The sequence below is a fragment of the Thermobia domestica genome, chromosome 9, assembly GCF_964235325.1.
Source record: "Thermobia domestica chromosome 9, izTheDome1.hap1.1, whole genome shotgun sequence".
NCBI lineage: Eukaryota > Metazoa > Arthropoda > Insecta > Zygentoma > Lepismatidae > Thermobia > Thermobia domestica.
The window spans coordinates 2,594,622-2,615,833 of record NC_137462.1 but is presented as its reverse complement, the minus strand read 5'-3'; the positions used below and the strand labels follow the sequence as shown (position 1 = coordinate 2,615,833).

The window sequence follows — 21,212 nt, the reverse complement described above, 5'->3', positions numbered from 1 at the left end:
GATCAGTATTCATTAATTTGAGAGATAGTGGTTAGAGGAGTAAGTTTCTTTTAGGCTCCTTCATCAGAGCTTGAATTGAATATCGATCAAGGAAGGACCTATCACAAATATTAGCTTAATTTTAGTAGCAATTGTTTCAGATTTCGTTAGAAACTTTTTTCTTCCCAGAATCTTAACATTAGCACACTTTTCTCTTTGCCTGCTTTTTATTTATCTGTATGTATAGCCTTAAACAAATATACTAATAATAGTCGTCTTAAAGTACATATACGGGAAATATAGTTTCCGTAGGTAATACATGTGGGGTGCATCGAGAAGCTTAATGACAAGAGACCTGTCTAGCTACACCAAGAAGGTGGGAGGATAATATAAAACGGGATTCTGGGGAGATGGTTAATTACAATGTAGAGTGGATTGGCTGACAAGAGAAAGGTTTTGTTTTTGCGGCAGTGAACGGGGTAGGGTTCTATAAACTGGAGAGTAAGTTCGTAGTAGTTTGCGTATAATCTTGACCCACTTACTTTTCTTATCCTTTTCAATCGCAGTAAAGGTGCTGAAATTATTGTCCCTTCATATATGTATTGCGCATTAATTACTTTTTTTATTTTCGAAGAATTCGTTGTTCTTTCCTTTCCTTTATGGAAAAGTGTATTATACAATTTAACAGTAAGTCCGAATGTTTACCAGAATATTAGTCTAGAAATTAAATGAGGAACGTACACTCATGTCCAAAATTATTGTCGCATGTCTATAAATATGTTGTTGTAGGAATGTAATTTAATAACGAATTCGCCCGGCATTTATTACAATGTTAGTATGTGTATAATCAGCAAAGAAATGTATGTGGCAAATTTCATGTCAAAAGAGCAGTAAATAAGAACAATGAAACGAAAATAAAACTTTCTTGTCCATTTAGCAACATTTTGTTTTACTCATTCTAATTTTCGTATTTATAATTGTTTCCCTATGAAATTTACCACAAATATACATTTCCCGATTATATACATAGTATCAGTATTAAAAGTATCCTGCAAAATCATTATCAAATTACACTAGTTAACAAAGGTTTTGTTACATAAAAGGAAATACCTGTTCTTAAAGGAACTTTTTGCGCTGAATTCGAATATGCACTCGGTTTTTCTCCATCACGTACGATTTTCCCGTAACAGAGGGATTTTCGGGAAAATCCCTCAAAAATTTTCCTTTTCGTTTATTTTACACCCCAAGATCTTGTCCCCTTGCATATACTAACATAGAAATTATACCTAAGTATACTCTGATTCATATTTAACAAACCCTCCAAGTTTCGTAATAATCGCTTTATTCTTTCTAGAGAAATAAATATGTTTGTATGTATACTGTGTGTACTGTTTATTGCACCTTATAGTAATGCTTTCAGATCTCTTAAGTTGAGGTAAAACGTTTTGCTTTATTACCACGAACACATATATAAAATATAATACAATATAATTTACAAGTGTGACAATTTACAATAAACAATAATACAAATGTACCAAAAGGTCATGAAAAGACAATCAAAACTATCACAATATATGAAACTTCCATTGGGTTACAAAAACGTACACTACTTCCTTCTTTTGTAAGAAATGTTGCATTCTCTAACAAGATCCCAACAATAGTCCCCCATCATTGAAGGATCCCATCGTCCCTGGTACCTTTTCTCCATTGCCATTATATCTTGGTGGAATCTTTCCCCCTGTTCGTCGCTGAGAGCACCTAGGTTAGCAGGAAAGAAGCTGAGGTGGGAGTGCAAAAAGTGGATTTTTAAAGACATCCTACAACCGAACTCTTTGTATTTCTGTATCATGTCCTGTACGATTTCTGTGTAACTCTCAGCTTTGTTATTGCCCAGAAAGTTGCGCACAACACACTTAAATGCTGTCCAGGCAGCTAACTCAGCACTGTTTAACTTGCTGTCAAAGCTATCATCAAGCATTAATTTCCTAATTTGGGGACCAATAAACACTCCCGCTGAAATCTTAGCATCACTCAGGTTAGGGAACTTATCTCGCAAATACTTGAAACCTTCACCAGATGTGTCCATGGCTTTGACAAAGTTTTTCATAAGTCCTAACTTGATATGAAGTGGCGGTAGTAATATCTTATTAGGATCTACCAAAGGAGCGTATTTGACGTTGCATTCTCCAGGTACGTAATTCACTCTAGGTTCCCATTCCTTCACTTCATAATGTTTGTCATCAGCTCGGCTATCCCATAAACATAAAAAACATTGGTACTTCGTGAAACCGCACTGCAGTCCTAATAAAATACCAACTACCTTGAGATCACAACATATTTGCCAACAATGGTCCTTGTAACTTATAAGATTTAGCAAAGTTGACATGGTGTCGTAGGATTCCTTAATCTTCACTGAGTGCGCAAGTGGTATAGAAGGTTTTTTATTTCCATTATGTAAAAGGACAGCTTTAAGGCTGACCTTTGACGCGTCGATAAATAACCTCCATTCTTCTGGAACGTAAGGAATTCCTAGCTCCGCCATCAACCCATTTATATCCGTACATACGCACACATTATCTTGCATTGAGAAATAGCTTGAAAATTGAACATGCCTTTTCCTGTACACTGATATATTCGTTTCTGCATCCAATAAGTTCCACTGGTGGAGCCTTGATCCCAGAAGTTCCGCCTCTTGTTTTGTCAGGTGCAAATCACGAACTAGGTCATTAAGTTCACATTGCCGGATGAAATGTGGCTCGCGAACACAGTCAGGGATGAACGTTGGATCCTTGGATGTACATGTTGATGTCGATGGTTCATCAAGGTCATGATCATCATCAGAGTCTTTTGGCCATATCTCTTCCCAGTTAGTAGGGGGCTCGGGAAGTGGAAGTTCATCCCCGTGCGGAATAGGTCTAATTGCGGATTTAACGTTGGGATAACTTATTGTGTATTTGCTTTTTTTAGAATGTCCCTTAACTACTGTGAGACAAAAATAACAATCATCCAGATGGTTGGTGGGTTCTCTCCACACCATTGGTACAGCAAATTTCATGAACCTCCGTTTCCCTTTGGCCCATGCAAGTAAAGTGACGTAGCACGACGCACAAATTATGTTGGGTGCCCAAGTTTTGTCCTGATCTCCCACACGACATCCGAAATATATATAATATGCTAGTTTCACCGATGACGTAATGGATCTACACTGTTCTTTAACTACAAACTGGCCACACACATAACAAAAACTATTTGGTGAGTTAACACACGAACGCCGTCCTCTTGACGCCATTGTACTGATCACAAACTAAACTTCTGGTCTTAGTTGGGTATAATGCCGTTAAGATCAAACATGAAAGCACTCTTAGCAGCAAAGACAACTTTGAAAGTGAAGTAGTGTTAAACCACACGTCAATATAAAAATGTACAAAACTCCCTCACCAGGTGTCAAGAACACAAGAAAGAAAGAAATGCGCGGGGGGAGGGGGGAAACTATACCGTAGTGGAAAATTCAGACTGCATTAGTTCATTGTTGTCAACAATGAGTCTGTATTCCATTCTTTCTTTCTTTTGCATTCTGTTACATTTGATAACAAATATTGATAACCATTTCATGAACAAAACGAAAAAACTTGGAGAATTGTATATATATGTATTAAGATATACATATACTGTACGTTTAAAAAAAATATACGTTGGAAGTACATTCTATTATTATACACGTTTCTAATTTACAGAGAGCAATACAAGTGTGTTGTTGACTATTGTAAATATTCATTTTTATGTCTGTGTTTGTAGTAATAAAGCAAATCGTTTTTACCCCAACTCAGGAGATCTGAAAGCATTACTATCAGGTGCAATAAACAGTGCACACAGTATACATACAAATATATTTATTTCTCTAGAAAGAACAAAGCGATTTTTACGAAACTTTTAGGGTTTATTAAATATAAATCAAGGTATACTTAGGTATAATTTCTATGTTACTATATGTAAGGGGACAGGAGCTAGGGGAATAAAATATCTGAAAAAGGGAAATTTTTGAGGGAATTTCCCGAAAATCCCTCTGTTACGGGAAAACTGTACGTGATGGAGAGAAACCGAGTGCATATTCGAATTCAACGCAAAAAGTTCCTTTAAGATCAGGTGATTTTTCTCATGTAACAAACAAAAAGTTTAAATTTGTTAACTAGTGTTATATTCTTACAAGAAGACAGTTATAGATATGCGACAATCATTTTGGACATGAGTGTACATAAACACAAAAGGATGAACTAATACAAATTATTCATCTCAAAATATGTGCTTTATTCTTATTGACGCTTACTCGTTGGTTTTACACCTTTTAAATAATAAAGTTTATGATCCGAAAGAGTGACTTCGTTAAAGGTGTAAGCACACCTTATAAAATGACAACTAATGAAAGTGGCTATTGGTCATGATGAAGAATATAAAAATCCAATGACGAATATGCTGACTCTGTCAAAAGTGTCACTTTTTATCCCGCAATCCTATTTGCTGGTATTAATACTTGCGAATTAATTGCGATACATTCAACAAATCTTGTGGACATATTTACAAAAAAACAATTTTTGGGTAAAACCACGTCTATCCTTTTATTTAAAAACTGAAATAACAACACCAGCACTACTCCCCCTTTTGCTGGCAGTGTAGGATGGACGTAAAAATTAAGTCCCTAATTTAAAAATTTTGTATTTCTTAAAATGTACGAATTAGAACTTTTTCTTGCACGTTGCTTATTCTGCTAAAGTTGTATCTCGACGTGCATTTGCAACACACGTCTCTTAAACGGACAAAAATATTCTCTATAGCTTTCCGTTGGAAATCGGCAGGTACACCTGATGTGACTTCACGGATCTTGGTTAGGAGTTCCTCAAGAGTTTGAGGCTTACTCCTTTACATTTGCTCCTTTGTTTATCTCCCCCCCCCCCCCCCAAGTAATCAATCACAGGAGTTGAGACTATTTTGTAGGCTCCCGACGACGTAGAAAATTCTCATACGTGAAGCACATGTTTGTGTAAATGTCAGTCCGCACATTTCTTTCCATGTAGAAATTTTTGGCCGCACAACCATTTTTAATATTTCCAATCGCCATAGGACCAAATAATACGAGATTGTCACTTTCGGCTTTTTTTCAACTGCCTTTCCTGGATAGCAACACGTACAGCACAGCGAGTGAAACTACTTTCTCGTGCGGCCTGGCTTCCAGAACATATCAGCCCTCTATCTCGCAGCAATTTAGATGTTTTCCTAATACTTTAGAGTGCAAAGAATAAAAAATACACAAAACAAATGAAAAATAATTTTATATGTGATATAGTAAAACAGCGTAAGTTTCTGTCATTCACTTGTCCGTTGCAAATAAGAATCGATGTCTGATTATATTCTAAGAACATTTTCACCTTCGTCAGTTCGTAATTTAAAAGTACACAACGATATCATTTTCTTTAATGGGGCAGCGATATTTTTGTCTCAGAAACAAACAGTTTTATTTACTTGTGCTAATCTTGTTGTACGTCTGTTATTTAATAATAAGCGAAATTTTCAGTTGGAACTATCATTTTCCTCAGTAGCGTTTCCTTAAAGCATCTACAACAAATTCATCATATCACATGGTTACATCCATCCTTGTAAGCGTTGTAGTGTGTCAACTATCGTGCACCAAAGTATACATTTGATAGTCAGGTAAATAACGGACTTTTGAGGAATTTTTCTATACTCCATTGGATCATGAATTCTTACGATATATATTTGTATCTCAGGTCAGCAACTGAAAATTAGCTGCAATATTTGGACTGTAGTTCTGTAAGTTTTGTGGTATACAAGTATCGAAACAGAAACGTTTCTTCTACTAATAAAAATAAATAAATCTTGTTATCATCAAATCTTGTAACAAAAGTTTCACTCTTAAAAATTTTAACTTTTACAGAACCTCTCTCTAAATTTGTTGATATTACTCAGTCATCTTGATATTATAAATAGTGCTAATCTACGATACTGTGTATTCCTGTGTAGTACTGGCAGAGTTGGCTGGTTTAAACCAAGGTGGTTTAAACCTTAGTTAAAAAAAAAAATAAATAAAAATAAAATCTTTATATCGTATGAACTTCATGGTAACTTTTCCACATATCAAACCATCTGCATTAGTTATATCTCCTTTTCGCCTTTTAATAAAGGTGTCCCAAGCTCAATTCTCGGTCGAACCACAACCCTTCTTTCGAGTGTAAACCAAGTAGCGGTTCGGATGTCACTTTAAGCCAAAGCCTTCTGAATAACCTAGGTATTACATAAGGATGTTAAGCCTATATATACGAAACGAAACCAAATTGTATATTTCTGCTTGCCTGAATGTCTGTAGTTTTATAAAGAAACCAAGGTTGCTTAAATATATTGATAGAAATTGGCAAAATTTACAAATAGAAATTGGCTCAACTGCCTATGTAGCTTGCAATATTAGCTTGGATTGGAATTTGTTTTAATTTAATTGAATGATGTCTACATACTAAATTTGTAATTTAATACCTCAGTTTTAGCGTACTGATTATGATACTTTGACCATAAAATTTTACATGCCAATCAGTAACGGGATTTTTTCGTTATTGCTTTGCATTTAAAGTAATAACATAATTTTCCCAGTGACTAAGGCAGGGGATTCCCGATTTACATACAATTCTGTATAATGGTTTCATTTGTGCAACTGTTTATCATTTGTCCTTCTGAAATGACCCCTGACAATTACATTAACAAGTATACAAATATGTAAAGATCAGTATAACATATTCTTGTCAGGAGTCCTTCGTGTGTGAATCAGCAGACTCATCTCATTTGTGGTCAATTAGTCCCGGTTTCGAGTCCAAATGGGGAACAATTTCTCTCGAATGTAAGCCGAGAAGCGGTTTGAATTCCGCTTTAAGCTTATGTTGCGCCTTCCAGCATAACTCCGTTGTTGCATAATAACACCAAGGCGAAACAAACCTATTTCTCTCCATATGTAATATAAATACATAGAGCAAATTATTTTTAAAAGAAGTTTATACCAAAAAACAATTTTTTTTCAATAAAAATTATGGTTTGTGTCAGCCCTGGGCACTGGTATATCACAATGATGGATGCCATGTGGTGTGAAAGTTTGCTATAGATATTTGAAGAAAATGACGCTGGGGAGGATTAGAGTTTCAATTGAAAATTTTGGTAATTACTAAGTAACATACGTACTGTATACCAAGCTCAGTCCAAGTGATATTTATAATGATGCGTCCGTTCTGTCCCTAAATTTATTAAACGTTTTTATTGTTTAGCTTGGGAAATAAATAAATAAATAAATAAAAGCGTGGAAACAGCAAAACAATTGTTCCTGAAAAAAAGGTAAGGGGCCCCACTAAAAGAAGAAGACATTCTCAACTTTCCAACTACCAATTGAGGAAGACGAGAGGGCTTACTGAATATAATCGGGAATTGTTTTTCCTTTGGAGCGGAGATGCAAGTGGTACATTCATTTAATTGCCATAATGTGCTCTGTGTACCAAATATGATATATGGATGTAAGTTCTATGTATTATGTACGCAACCTTGCAAGATTTAACATTTAATGTTTTCCATTCTACAAGTTTTTTTTTCTTTCTTTTTATAGACGTAAATTTGATTTAAACTACTCGCTGAGAAAAACGATGCATTTATTATAAAAATTATTAACATATAATAGTTCCACCAACCAGGGTGGATTGATTTAAATCAGTCTGATTTAAATCACGATTTTAATCAAGATTTAAATCACTTGATTTTTTAAATAAAAATCGTTGATTTAAATCAAATTCCGAAATGAATTAATTTAAAGTGAAAGTAAGTAAAATCCCGTTTCTCTTCTGTTATTCCGATTATGGAAGATAATAATCATAATACAGTGAGACTCAAATGTATGTAAGCACAGCATGAAACGAGTATCATGTGGGAACTATCAGGGAAAATCCCGTTTGAACGGGTTACGGGTGAACCCTGCTTTCTTCTCTTTGTAACACAGGGTTTTAAAATTTCTGTTCCAACGGGGAAATCACCATGGACATTTAAGATGAAAGCTCTTTTGTGTTCATGTCTATTTGTTTGTTTCCAGATAATAGGGGCGTATTTAGAGGGTTCGATCCCCTCTCCGAAACAAAAAAAAAAAAAAAATAAAATAAAAAAAAAAAAATTAAATTTTGGGCGAAATTTATGTACTAAATACATAGAAGTTCCTCGGGATCGTAATACGACAAATTTTGGATGGGTTAAAATATCGAATAATACTTTTGATAAAGTGGATACTTGACCCCATTGCAGAACATGCCGAGATCTGCGATGTGATTGCAGAAAATTTGCCGTGTCTGTGCAGGAAAAAATTGTAAGAGGAAATAAAATAGCCAACAGAAAAGTATAAAAACGTGCCTGCTATGTATAGATGTCTTAAATGCACGGACAACTCGCATTTGAAGTGTTTTTCACGTCACATAAAGCATATTTTTAACAATCACAAGTGTTTCTTCTTCTGGAACTGATCATCTTGATTTTTTTATATTTTGGAATTTCTTCAGGGAATTCGTGTTATTATTTAGTTCAAAATCTCTTACATCGCGAATTGTGTCGAGGAATTTGAAGCTTTAAAATATATAAAACGATAATTATGCCTGTTGTGCTGTATGGTTGTGAAACATGGTCGCTTACGCTGAGGGAAGAACGCAGACTGAAAGTATTTGAGAATAAAATCCTGAAACGAATATTCGGAACCAAAAGGAACGGAAATGAGAAATGGCGAAAACTTCATGATGAGAAACTGCATAATTTATACCATTCACCAAACATTGTTAGGGTCATCAAATCTTGGAGGTTCAGGTGGGCAGGACTGTAGCGAGAATGGAAGAAAGTAGGAACGCTTTCAAAGTTTTAACTGGAAGTCCAATCGGAAAACGACCATTAGGAAGACCTAGTCGCACATGGGAGGGCAATATTAAGATGGATCTCGCAGAAATAAGAACATAAAATAGAAACTGATTCACTTGACTAAGGATAGAAGTCAGGAGAGCTTTTGTGAACATGGCATTGAACCTCCGGGTTTCATAGGTCATAGAGTGAGTTAGTTAATTTTAGGCGAAATTTATGTACTTTATATGTATTTCGTGCCGCTAGCTAGTTCCAATTTAAAAATAAGCCCCTGCCAAATATCAGTAACTTTCGTGAAAAGAAAAGTGTCACGTTGATATACATTGCTGTACTTTTTCCTTAATGCTTAAGAAACATTGTTTGGGATTGAAATAGGTTAACGATTGGGATTTAATTCAAAATTAAAACCCAATACTTTCACGTAAATGACATAATTAACATTTAATACTAATTCCTAATGTTTTTTCTTCAGTTCGCGACTTGTATCATACGAAGAAAAAGATTTAATTTAAATCAAAAAAATCAACAAAAATGATTTTTTTGAAAAAATCATGATTTTTTTCTACCCTGCCGCCAACTATCCACTTTGGTTTCAGATAGTGTCTGATGAAGCCAAAGTAAATAGTTGGCGAAACTATTACACGTTAATAATTTTTACAATGAACGTATTGTTTTGCTCAGCGAGTATCATAGTTTAAATCAAATGTAACATTTAAGAACGAGAGGTACTTCTCACGTAGCCTGAAGTAGTGGTATGTCGTGCCACATAAAGTACGGTTTTTTGATGTGGGACTTCGTAATAATAAATATGAATTAATGGATATTTCCTTTTTGACCAAAGGTTGTAATTTAAAGACATCATCATGTAGAACTAGTCTTCAATATATCACATACCAAAAATCTCAGAAAAATATTTCTTCGTTACGCTTCAAACAATGCAAAAATCAGCTGCTTACGTCACGGCAACGAAAACAGAGGTTTTGGCGTGACGTCACATGTCTGTATCCCTCTGTGAGTCGAATTGGAAGCTTCAGGGAATCTGTTCACATTGTAGTTTCTTATTGCAAACGACAAATAAATTTAGTAGAATAATGAAAGGAAAAGTGGCAAAATAAATAATAAACTTGCTGTATATAAATGTAACGTGTTAATAGGACTATTTTCCTGGTTTAAAATACATTCAAGATCGTTTGTAATGTTTTATCATTACAAATATTCCAGATACTTGTACACTTTAGCAGTATTATTTTATTATTGTATTACACCCTAAATACTATATTAGTTCAAATTAAGTCACATGCAGATTGAGAATATCTAAGGCACCATATTACAGGGTGTAAACTTAATTTTTGACCCACCCTGTTTTTTAAGTTACTTGATTTTTCGCGTCACACAGTTCTCACAGATCATCAAACTAACCTCTATAAAGTTCCATATCTTAATTACCACTCTTTCATAGGTTAGTTTCGACCAAATAATTTTTCATATCTACGCTACTCCTTTTTTGTGTGTGTTGTTACCACGAACCTGTTATACTGCGCATGACGAGGCCTATTTTGTAAGCAGTACTGTTCATTATTGGACAATGATCGCATTGTTGCCTTTGGCATTATTTAGTGAGTAAACTGTAAGACTTCCAGCGATACTGCTTCAACTAGTGTAAAATTGTAAGCATTTTTTTTTTTTTTTTTTTGCACCACCTGTGCCGGAAAATTATTCAAACGGATCAGAAATTAAGTTTACACAAAAAAGAAATCAGTTCGATCCCCTTTTAATGTGAATTTATTGGGTAAATTTGCACGGATTTTGAAACTACATACGTGTATATTTAAAATGTACTCTTTTAAAAATAAGTGAAGTGCTTTTTAAAGTGCAAACTCATTTTTAAGTGCAAGTGTACAACGTGCAATACAGTACAATGTGTACAGATAGAGAAATGCTTCGCCATAAAATTCAAGTGCTTAGTGCTGGTGGTGAAAGTGTACGAAACATAACTAAGAAACTGAGAATTAGCCGAAACACTTTACGGAAGCGAGTGCGAAAGAATAAAGGGGATGTTAAGGATGCACAAAGAACAGGGCAGCCAACTAAAGTTACACCAAGAACAAAGAAGTAAATACAGAAATAGGTTAAAGACAAATCATGTGTTGGAACAAGAACTGTAGCGAAAAGACTAAACTTTCCAGAAAGATATCAATCTCAGGGAAAGAAGATTAGCCACATGTCAGTCTCTAAATATCTTCAGACTACCGACTGGGGAAGAAAATGTTATGCGCAGCCTAGAAAACCGTGGTTTCGCAGAAAAACATCCCACCGCTACAACTTTTGTAAGAGACTTCAAGATGAAGGTTTTGCTGATGACTTTCGTGAGGAACGGATGAAACATGCTCACGTGCTATTTACTGATGAGAGTCTGGTGGACCTCTTTCCTGTACCGAACCGGCAAAATCATCGGGGTTCGAACATCGTTTCCTAAAACGATCCCTCCTACGGGTATACGGAGACCCAAGTTCGGCCTAAAGATGGTGGCAGGAGGAATTTCAAGCTATGGGAAAACGGAACTTGTTGTTGAGAAAGGAAAGACAATTGACTCCCAATACTACCGAGATAAAATACTCCCAGTGTACCGAGCGTGTCTTACTAATCCCATTATGTTTCCTGTTTAGCAGTACGCGATTTTAATGCAAGATGGAGCCAAATGTCACACTACAAAGGCAACGATGAATGTGATCGCTAAGGAGTTCCCGGCGTGTGGAATGATTGGCCAGGTAATAGTCCGGACCTTAATGTTATTGAGCACTTATGGTCTCGACTGCAGGACAGCGTGTTTCAGAAACTTTGATTCAAAGCCTCAAGGAAGAGTGGTCCGTCATCATACAAGAGGACTGTCACAACGTAGTGGAGAGTTTCCGAACTGGAACGTTAGAGAAACAGTACTGATTACTGATAAATTGGACATTCGTCTTTTCAAATAAATCAAATGTGCAACGTTTCTTCATTGTATTCTTACTTATTCATGCATTTCATAAAATTTCTAGGTGGGTCAGAAATTAAGTTTACACCCTGTATATCTTTTCTTTGTTTTGAAGATTTGACGTGAATCTTCATGCTTTTATACCACGGCTACAAGTAAGCGCTTTCAGCACCAAAAAGTTTTTAATTCCTTTTTAAAAATTCGTATCCTATTACATCCTTACATTTTTTTTGTACTATTTACTGTACATATTAGCAATTGGTCACCCCACTATTCTATCTCATCTTAATGCTATAAGAATCATATTATATAGCGCTTTACTTTTCTATTATATTTCTACAAGGGAATCGCGGTAGACTGCCGAAAGAGCATCATGAAGAAGATAAATGCTCAAACATTTTTCTTGTGACCTAGGCGCCGGTTCTCAAACCTAGACACTTTAATAATACAATTTCATACATGGGCCTACATAATTTAGTTTTAGATTTAACTTATTTAGCAGCGAGACTCGTATTTCCAATCGCCTTGACTACCTGTCAGCCAGGATTTTTCGAGCCTGACCAAGAAGAATATTGACAGAAATTCGTTGTGTTACATATGCTGTTATTTTGAAACTAACTTTTTCTTTTCAATCACCTCACACGAAATAGTGTTCTAAGTATACTAACATAATTTTATATTTATTGTTTCTTTCGTCAGCTCTGAGGTGATTCATGTTTGGTAGATCGTGGTACATTTGCAAAAGATTATATCGTGAAAGTATTGCGTTTTGTGTTTCCAGAACAAGTAAACATTTGAAAGAGTTGGGCCTTTTGTTAAGTTTCATCCGTGTAGAGTGATTTCTCTTACATTACTTCTCTTACTAGAGCAAAATATTGAGTTTATTACTCATGATGGCATATCACAAAGATTCATTATAAAAGGACACAGCGCTCACCTCTAGTGTGAGGGGTCCCTGATTTGAACCCAAACTATATGAGTTTGTGGTGGACAACATCGTGTCTGTGGGTTTTCGTGCGATTCTGACTTTACCTCCCACATGACCATTCCACCAATTCTTTTATAATCATTCACTTTCATTAATCATCCGTCTCCCTTTGCTTACACGACATATTCGTGGAACATAAAAGTAGAAATTTCATTTTATTTTATTCAGTAATAAGTCAATTGTAAATAGTTTGTTATTACTGTATTTTGTATCTGCTTATTTATTGGTTTAAATGTTAACTCGTGTGTTCAAAACACTTCAGTCTATCTGTAAATGTTCACATGGACTAATATAAACAAGTTACGAGTATGGTTCATGGGACTAAAAAACGACACAGTATGCGCGAAGATATTTTGGTGAAGTAATATTGTTAGTGTGTAAAGTAGTTCGATAGTAGCACTGGTGAATTCTCAGAATGCTCATGAATATGATTATAATCTTCAGTTTGTACGTCCTTGTGTTGAACTCAGTAAAGAATTTAGGTTATTTTTACTTGGGGAAATGTTTTTTCATGTGTTAATTTCCTTGGGCTTCCCCCTGAACACATAACTATCGAATCCCCCATCGAACTTGCGTATAAGAAATTAGCACTCTACTATCAGATAACTGTTTTTGTTGATTTTTTTTCTTAAGAATGAATAAAATTAGCTCCGTAAAATCTGTCGGTGACACAAACATGAGAACATGAATTAGTTTTTCACCTCAGCTGGAAACAATATCAGTAATATTGCAACTTCCTACACTACAACTTTGTCCTAAGATATTCAAATATATTCAAATAATAGTAATAAATACAGGGTGGCACATATGGGTTGTCACGCATGGGTTGAAACAGTGTATAACGTTTATGTTTGTAAATACAAGTAATTATTCTTGTCACAGGAAAGAAGTACATGTTTGGGAGATTTGAAAACACTATGTGTGAAATATTATGTCCTTCAAATGTCCGCCATTTGCAGCCTCACAAAGGTTGGCTCTTTTCCGTACATTGTCCATAACTTTATGAAGAGTTTCTGGCTGTAACGGACGGATCTCTGCCCTTTTGTTGTTTTTGAGTTGCTCGATGGTTGTTGGTTTGTTGACGTATACACGTTCTTTGAGATATCCCCAAAGGAAAAAAATCTGGAAAAAGGAAAAAGTCAGGCGCACATTGAAGTGCCGACGGTATATGCTCTCTGGGTGAGTATGGTTGATCTTTGATTTTCAAAATACAGTTGAATCAGTTTCGTGCGTTGTTCAGGACTCAATCTCTCCAAGATGAATCTCCCAGGATTCCTTTATAATCCTGAAAAAGAAAAACTTCCATTAATAACTTCCCAAACAAAATATGAGGCATTAAAACCCATGCGTGACATATGTGCCACCCTGTAAATAGACAAATGGCTTTCTTTTTAAAGAAGCCTGAAATTCTTTTACTTTTCTTATTTTTTGTGTAATTAGCAACGTCGTACACATTTGAAAAACATGAGTATGCACCTTTCACTAAGCCGTTTCCCTAGTGAACGGCGCAGCCATTTTTTCCTGCGGCGTGTGACGTACTAACATGGTGGTCATTGTTTTAAGCATACGAGTAGCAGACCGGAATTCAGTCTCAAATTTCGACTAGTTAGAATCATCGCATGAGCGAAAAGAAGTGTTCTCCGTAAACAGCGAAAACAAGTGCTCTGAAGGTTTTTTAGAGCAATAAAAAAAATCAGTGGAAATTTCCATTATGGTGTTTATTTTTTCTTCCATAGATAAACAGTAGTACATATAATCACATTACCTATGAAATAGCTGTATAGTATATCCAGATGACTAAGTCATTACTGTTCACTTACTGTTAAATATTCATTTCAGAGAAGAAAACTAGATGCGGTGTACTATTATATGAGAAGTCTAATGGCGTCGAATCCGTTTCAGTCAGCGAGAGAAAGTCTTTTGTCACTATTTGACGAAACTCGGAAAAAGGTGAGTTTTTATTTTTATTGTATTTTGTTAATTTATTCGAAGCATTGTAGTGTGTCAACAATTGTGCACCAAAGTATATATTTGATAGTCAGATAAATAACGTGCTTTTTTGAGGAATTTTTCCTATACTGCATTCATAAATTCTTGCGATATATATATTTGCATAGATATATATCTTAGGTCAGCAACTGAAAATTAGTTGCCATATTTAGACCGCAGTTTTATAGGTATTTAAAAAAATGTGTATGACATACAATTGATCATCCTAAATTTGCAATGTAATAAAGTTACACTTACTCTGTTGTTTTGATAGACATCTATAATACAGTGGTGCATGTTTCAGCTTACTGTTGAGTAAACTTGGGGTTGTAACACAAAATTGAAGAGGCGGCCTTTTATATTTCTAATCTAATTTTAAGACCTCACACTATGGTACCCCAACCTCATTGCTGACTATGAGAATCGAAGGGCGTACACATTGAAGCAATACTTTGTAGAAAGTCCACTATATATATATATTACTCTGAATTTCATTGAATTCATGTATATGGAGAATAAAGTATGAAAAAAGAGTTTAATAATATGTTTCATCCATTCTCTACGTTTTCTCAAGTCATTTTGACTCAATGAAAGTTTGTACCCTCACTTTCATATATTAATATTTTGTAGCGTACTCAGTTTGTTTGTCTGGGAACGTTACTTAAGTACATTCTGGGCTATTTTAAAATTTTGGGCTTTAAATAGACTGTATACAAATTTATTTAAAAGTGAGGATATCTGGGTTCAATATCAGTCTTAGCTATAGGAAAAGAGCCCTAATGCACTTTTCATACCTTTTAAGCTCATTTATCAAGACTTCAAAAGTAAAGCTCAGCCATCTTTTGGGACAGATTTGTGAAGACCCAAGAAAAAGGCTCCACATTTACTTGATTTGGGCACTCGTAGAGATGATATAGTCAGCACCATGGCACTGGTTGCCCCAGGGACCCATTTTAAAGAGGCTGGGTGAACCTCATAACTACATTGGAACTAAGGTAGAACGAGAAAAAAAATCCCGTCCCGACCAGAGATCGAACCTTGCCCGCCCAGTTTGCAGGTAGACGGTTTATCGATTACGCTCCCGCATTGCTATATTATAACTTCACTGTATTAAATAAGGACTTTTTATGTAACACTTTTGATGTTCCTCTATACTGGCGGGATGTACACTCATGTCCAAAATGATTGTCGCATATCTAAAACTGTCTTCTTGTAAGAATATAATTTGTTAATGATTTTCCAGTGTACTTTTAATACTGATATTATGTGTATAATGGGTAAATGTAGATTTGAGGTAAATTTCATAGAAAAAGAATTATAAATACGAAAATTAGAATGAGTAAAACAAAATGTTGTTAAATGGATAAGAAAGTTTTATTTTCGTATTATTGTTCTTATTTACTGCTCTTTTGCCATGAAATTTGCCACATACATGTCTTGCTGATTATACACATACTAACATTATAAGAAATACCGGGTGAATTCGTTATCAAATTATATTCCTACAACAACGTATTTATAGACATGCGACAATAATTTTGGACATGAGTGTACCTCTGTTCTCAATTTAGGTAGTAATGCTCAACTCACTATGTTGTTCTAGATCAAGATTCGAGCGATTTAATCCATTTCCTCAACTGAGTTATTCTAACACTTTATCGGACGAAGCACTTTTGACATTATAATGGAACAACTATAAGCAGTGTGTCTACTGACATGAAAATCACCAAATTTACTCAAATGCCCGAAATATTTTGAACGCAGTTTTATCGATGGCTTTAGTTTCCCTGATGGAATTTTACTGAAGATGTATACTGTTGGCAGAAAGAGCTGTAATAACTTTGCGTTAAAAGAAAACTACACATGTCAACTTAAAGTATGAGTTAAGAAGAAGTAGAATGCTTTCTTGTCATATGTTTGTTTAGAACGGAGATCTTTTCTGACATGTTATAATGTAAGTTGTGGCTCATTAATATCGTGGAATAATCGGAAAAGTGTTACAGAGCTGTAATATTCGGAAATAAAGTCGTGAGTGGGGTACGACCAAATTGTTATTAGAGAAGTCTTAATCTTAGCTTAGATTAACAACTGGCAAGTCTGAGTCACCGATAGAACTCAGGTTGAAATAATAGAAAGTATTGAGAAGGTCTCACACAATTCAGTTTTAATACTTAACTTTTCTTCTTAACTGACCTTACGTTCTTAACTGATTGTTTCATAGGGAATATTCTACTTTAACATTTTCTTGTATGAAATCTCTTTAAGAACAGTGGATATTAGTCAATTTACATATATTCATTTCTTTATGTTTTACAATGACTTAAGATAGCAATAGTATTTGGTATGTAATTCCTGTTTCACTTGACAAGTAATTTTTGTGTTTTTGAAACTATTATATTAATATAAGATACATGTATGCCGTATTCTTATTTGAAAATAAAGTATTAACTCCTGAAGAAAGCTGAAATTTCGAAAATAAACTCTCAGTTATATGACTCATTAAATCTAGTAGGAAGTATATATAGAATTGTAATACCGGGTGTATCAAAAGTTCGAGGTCATAGGCCAACTTCATTATGAGTCAAAATACGAAAAAAAAAATGTAAAGACAGAGAAGTTACTGGAAATTGATGATTCTCAGTCTAAAATGGTTGATTTTTTCTAATCGTACCAGCCGTTTGGACTCCACACTAGTAAAGCTTAGAGATTAGGGATTCGATTTCTGGACTTTCGGCACCTATGGCCATGTTAACCCATCACACATGTGAGGAATGACATCTCTCGTCAATCCCACTGCGCGGAGAGTTGGGAGAGGAAGGAAGGTAATGGCCTGGGATCATTGTTAGGTACCATCCCGGCATTTGTGTGGTGGAATGAGGAAAACCCAGGAAAAACGTCACACAGAATGGCTGGTCTGAAAAAGGTGTTACTCCTTTCCGACCGAGTGTCTCCACTGGAGCACTAGTAAGGCGCTCTATGTGAAATGAAAAGGAACGTTTCCAGCTGAGCAGACTGTTCGAGCTGAACATAAAGGTATGCAAAAATGAAACAGGGAATATGTACATTGTTATGAGCGAAGCTAGACTACATCGAATTCATTTCCTAACAATGCTCTATTATTGCTGTTCTGATGGCCGAAGGGAACAGTCTGCAAGTTGCAACGTTGCTTTTTCATTTAATATAGGGGACTTTACCAGTGTGGAGCCGAAACGGCTGGTGCAGCTGGAAAAATCACCATCTCTTGAAAGTTGAGAATCTTTATTTTGAGGTAGTCGTAAACGTACTTACCAGCTTTGTCGCCATTTTTTCAAGATGTTGCAGAAATCAAAGAAACATAATAATTTGTGTGCGTAATGTTACAGTAACTATGAAAGATTACCTAGCAAAGTAGCACTGCTTTTAAGGTGGTTGTCGTTCTTGGTCAGTTTGTTGTTTAAACTTATAACATAATTAATTTGAAGGCATTGTTTGACAAGGAACAACATATGGATAACTATTCTTTTAAATCTGTAATAATAAAATAATATGTATGTCTGTGGACAGATTTGTGCATATATAGGCATCACCTACAGCCATTATTTTTCTACGCAGATAGATCTTTACCAGTTCTAATCCTGTACGAAGCTGCTTTTTTGCTGGGAGGTTAAAAGTGTATGCGAAAACTTAAGTATTTTTCTCGGGCTTTCTAAGAACACCTTGCATGTATGCAACCCATAATACGTAATTATTGTGCAGGCTTACATAATATCATAGAATGAATACTGCGGAATCTAGTAAGGGCATTTTTTTCTCTCTTTTAATCGTTGTTCTGAATAAATATTCTGCAGCGACTGGTGCTTGCTTTTTTTTATTCAGGTTCTAAATTATGGTTACTCTTTTTATTCAGGTTCTGAACTAGGACCCGGGAAAGACGTGTCTTTACAGCTAATTATTAAATATTTGCTTAGAGAAATTGAAAAGTGTGTGCGACTTCCGCGATATTTTGAAAACGTGAAAAATGGAAGAATGGTAAGCATCTTCAAATCACAGTAATGAGAAAGTTTAAAAAGGAGACAACTACAAAGCCTTATCAATTATATCGAGAAAATAACCGTCAATTTAAGGGGTTACTTATTGGATTCTACCTGTTTGATCCCGTAACCAAATGAGCTAACATATCTACACTCGGGCTGCGTGTTTCATGATCTATCCCAGTTGTAAAAAGAAGGATCGTTGTTGGTTCAGTATCACGAAACAGAAAACTGTTTGAATGAACTTCATGTAGAAAGCCAGGTAAAATGCAATGGTAGTTGTGTTCTGACTTCACATCACTCAGCCAAGAAACCATCTGGCCGCTTTTGGAATTATTCATTGTTAAGGTTCGCACATGTGTGAGAAACATCCATTTTAAGTTGTTGAGAATAGTTGCGTATGGAAAGTATACTAAAAAGGTCTTTAAAACATCTTTTCTCTATTTTGTAGTACGAACAGTTGGAGAAGAAAAAGCGTGAAGAACAGGAAGCAAAGCATAAAGAGCGAGTGAAAGAAAAGGAAGGGGAGACTGAGATGGGGGGTGGCCTTCGACGAGAGATTTGGATTCATCCGGATGGGGGACGGAGAGTCCATCGGACCACCTCCACGTCCCAAGACCAAAGGAAAATGGATAGCGAGGAGGAAGAGCTTAGCAAGTTGACGAGTGTCGAGGTGAGTGAACGCCTATCGTTTCATCTTCTTATTAAAATATTCATATAATATAGCCAAGCGAGCGTATATAGATGATTAGCGGTTTCACTTTGCAATCAGAAGATTATGAGTTAGATTTTAGATTCCCAGTCTTGGCTGAGTTTTTCCAAAATGTTTGGACTGGCGAATGTCTTTCCATCGTTGAACACCGAGGCTAAACAATCTTAGTAAATGGCAGAACCATGCTGACATCATCTATATTTGAGATAGAGTAGAGCTAGATATTCATAACACATTACTGAATTTCAAAGTGCTGTACTTTGTTTCCACGTAATATAGATTACATAGAACTTACATACAGGGATTACGGGAGAGGGAAAAAAATTAGAGAACCAGGTAATATTATAAGTGTACAATTTTGAAGTTTAGCGTCCCTTTTCAACTCACAAGGGAAGTTCGGGAGAAAGCACTCCCCTGCAGAGAAACTATGCATGCCATCTGAAGGACTAATTCATGCTCATTACAACAAGCTAATAAAATTCCTATACGGTTGAGAACTGTCGAGAGATTCAACTTGGAAGTTTATAGGGGAAAATGTGTGTATTCCCATTTAAATACGTTACGTACAACATTATTAGCAACGAATATTGGCATAGGAATTGAAATCTGTCGGAGATAACAGAAAAGTTGTTTTGCAATAACTAAACGTGTTTCTTAGTTAAAATTAGTCATTATGCTGTACACAGTAATGATAGGTTAAGGATGAAAATTGATCACTGTTGTTCTGTTCTCTGAAGAAATGAAGCACCAAACAAATTATATACCTTTTGAATCATCTATCGAATTTGATTTTCGCTTTGGTTATGTGAACTGTTCCCTTGGCGGACTTGGCAATTGCACATGTAAAATGTAAATGGTGCAAGGAAGTCTTTCGGCTGCGTCATTTCTTTACAGAACAGAGGAACAACAGTGACCAATTTTCATCTGTGAGCTATCATTATTGTGAACAGTATAATGACTAATTTTAATTAACAAACCCGTTAGTTATTGCACAGGGTGTCTACTGATACTGGAAATACTAAAAATACTTGAATTATACTGGAATTTAATTTTGATACTAGAAATATACTAGAATTTTGATCTACATACTGGAAAAATCATGAAATTGGTAATTTGTCTACAATACTTTTTTGTAATTGTTTTAATATTCTTAGAAACAATTTTGTATCCATTGAGGTTGTAAATTTTTCCACAGCAAGAGTTGTATACATTTTGTAATTAAACATTTAAAGCAATGGGTGGAGTGAAGGGCTGTGAGGGGAGTTGGGAGGCCCTTTAAAAATGTTAAAAAATCATTGTATTTCAAAAAATCAAAGCTAACTAAATTTATTAAAAATAAAATATTCTTTTGATGACAAAACAATTACAAACCTGAAATCATCAAGAGTGTAATTATTCCTAAAGAACTTTAAAAAATCATTGTATTAGATGCAGGAATTTTGCTGACAGTTGTACTGAATATACTGGAATTTCGAAAATGAAACTCAGTAGACACCCTGTTGCAAAACAGTTTTTTCTGTTACTTCCGATAGATTTAAATTTGTATGTCAATATTCGTTGCTAATAATGTTATACTTAACACATTTAAATGCGCATATATACTCATTTTCTTAAAATTAAGTTCTAAGTTGA

The 21,212-nt window shown here is 35.1% G+C and overlaps 1 protein-coding gene across 2 annotated transcripts in view; it reads left to right on the top strand.

Moving 5' to 3' along the window:
• Window positions 1-21,212, top strand: part of Smg6 (Smg6 nonsense mediated mRNA decay factor) — a 262,862-nt gene that overhangs the window by 43,004 nt on the left and 198,646 nt on the right. For both annotated transcript variants that reach the window (XM_081770438.1, XM_081770437.1), the window contains 2 exons: window positions 14,709-14,819; window positions 19,320-19,541. In XM_081770438.1, the coding sequence (XP_081626564.1) occupies window positions 14,709-14,819; window positions 19,320-19,541 (333 nt within the window). The remainder of the gene's footprint in view (window positions 1-14,708; window positions 14,820-19,319; window positions 19,542-21,212) is intronic.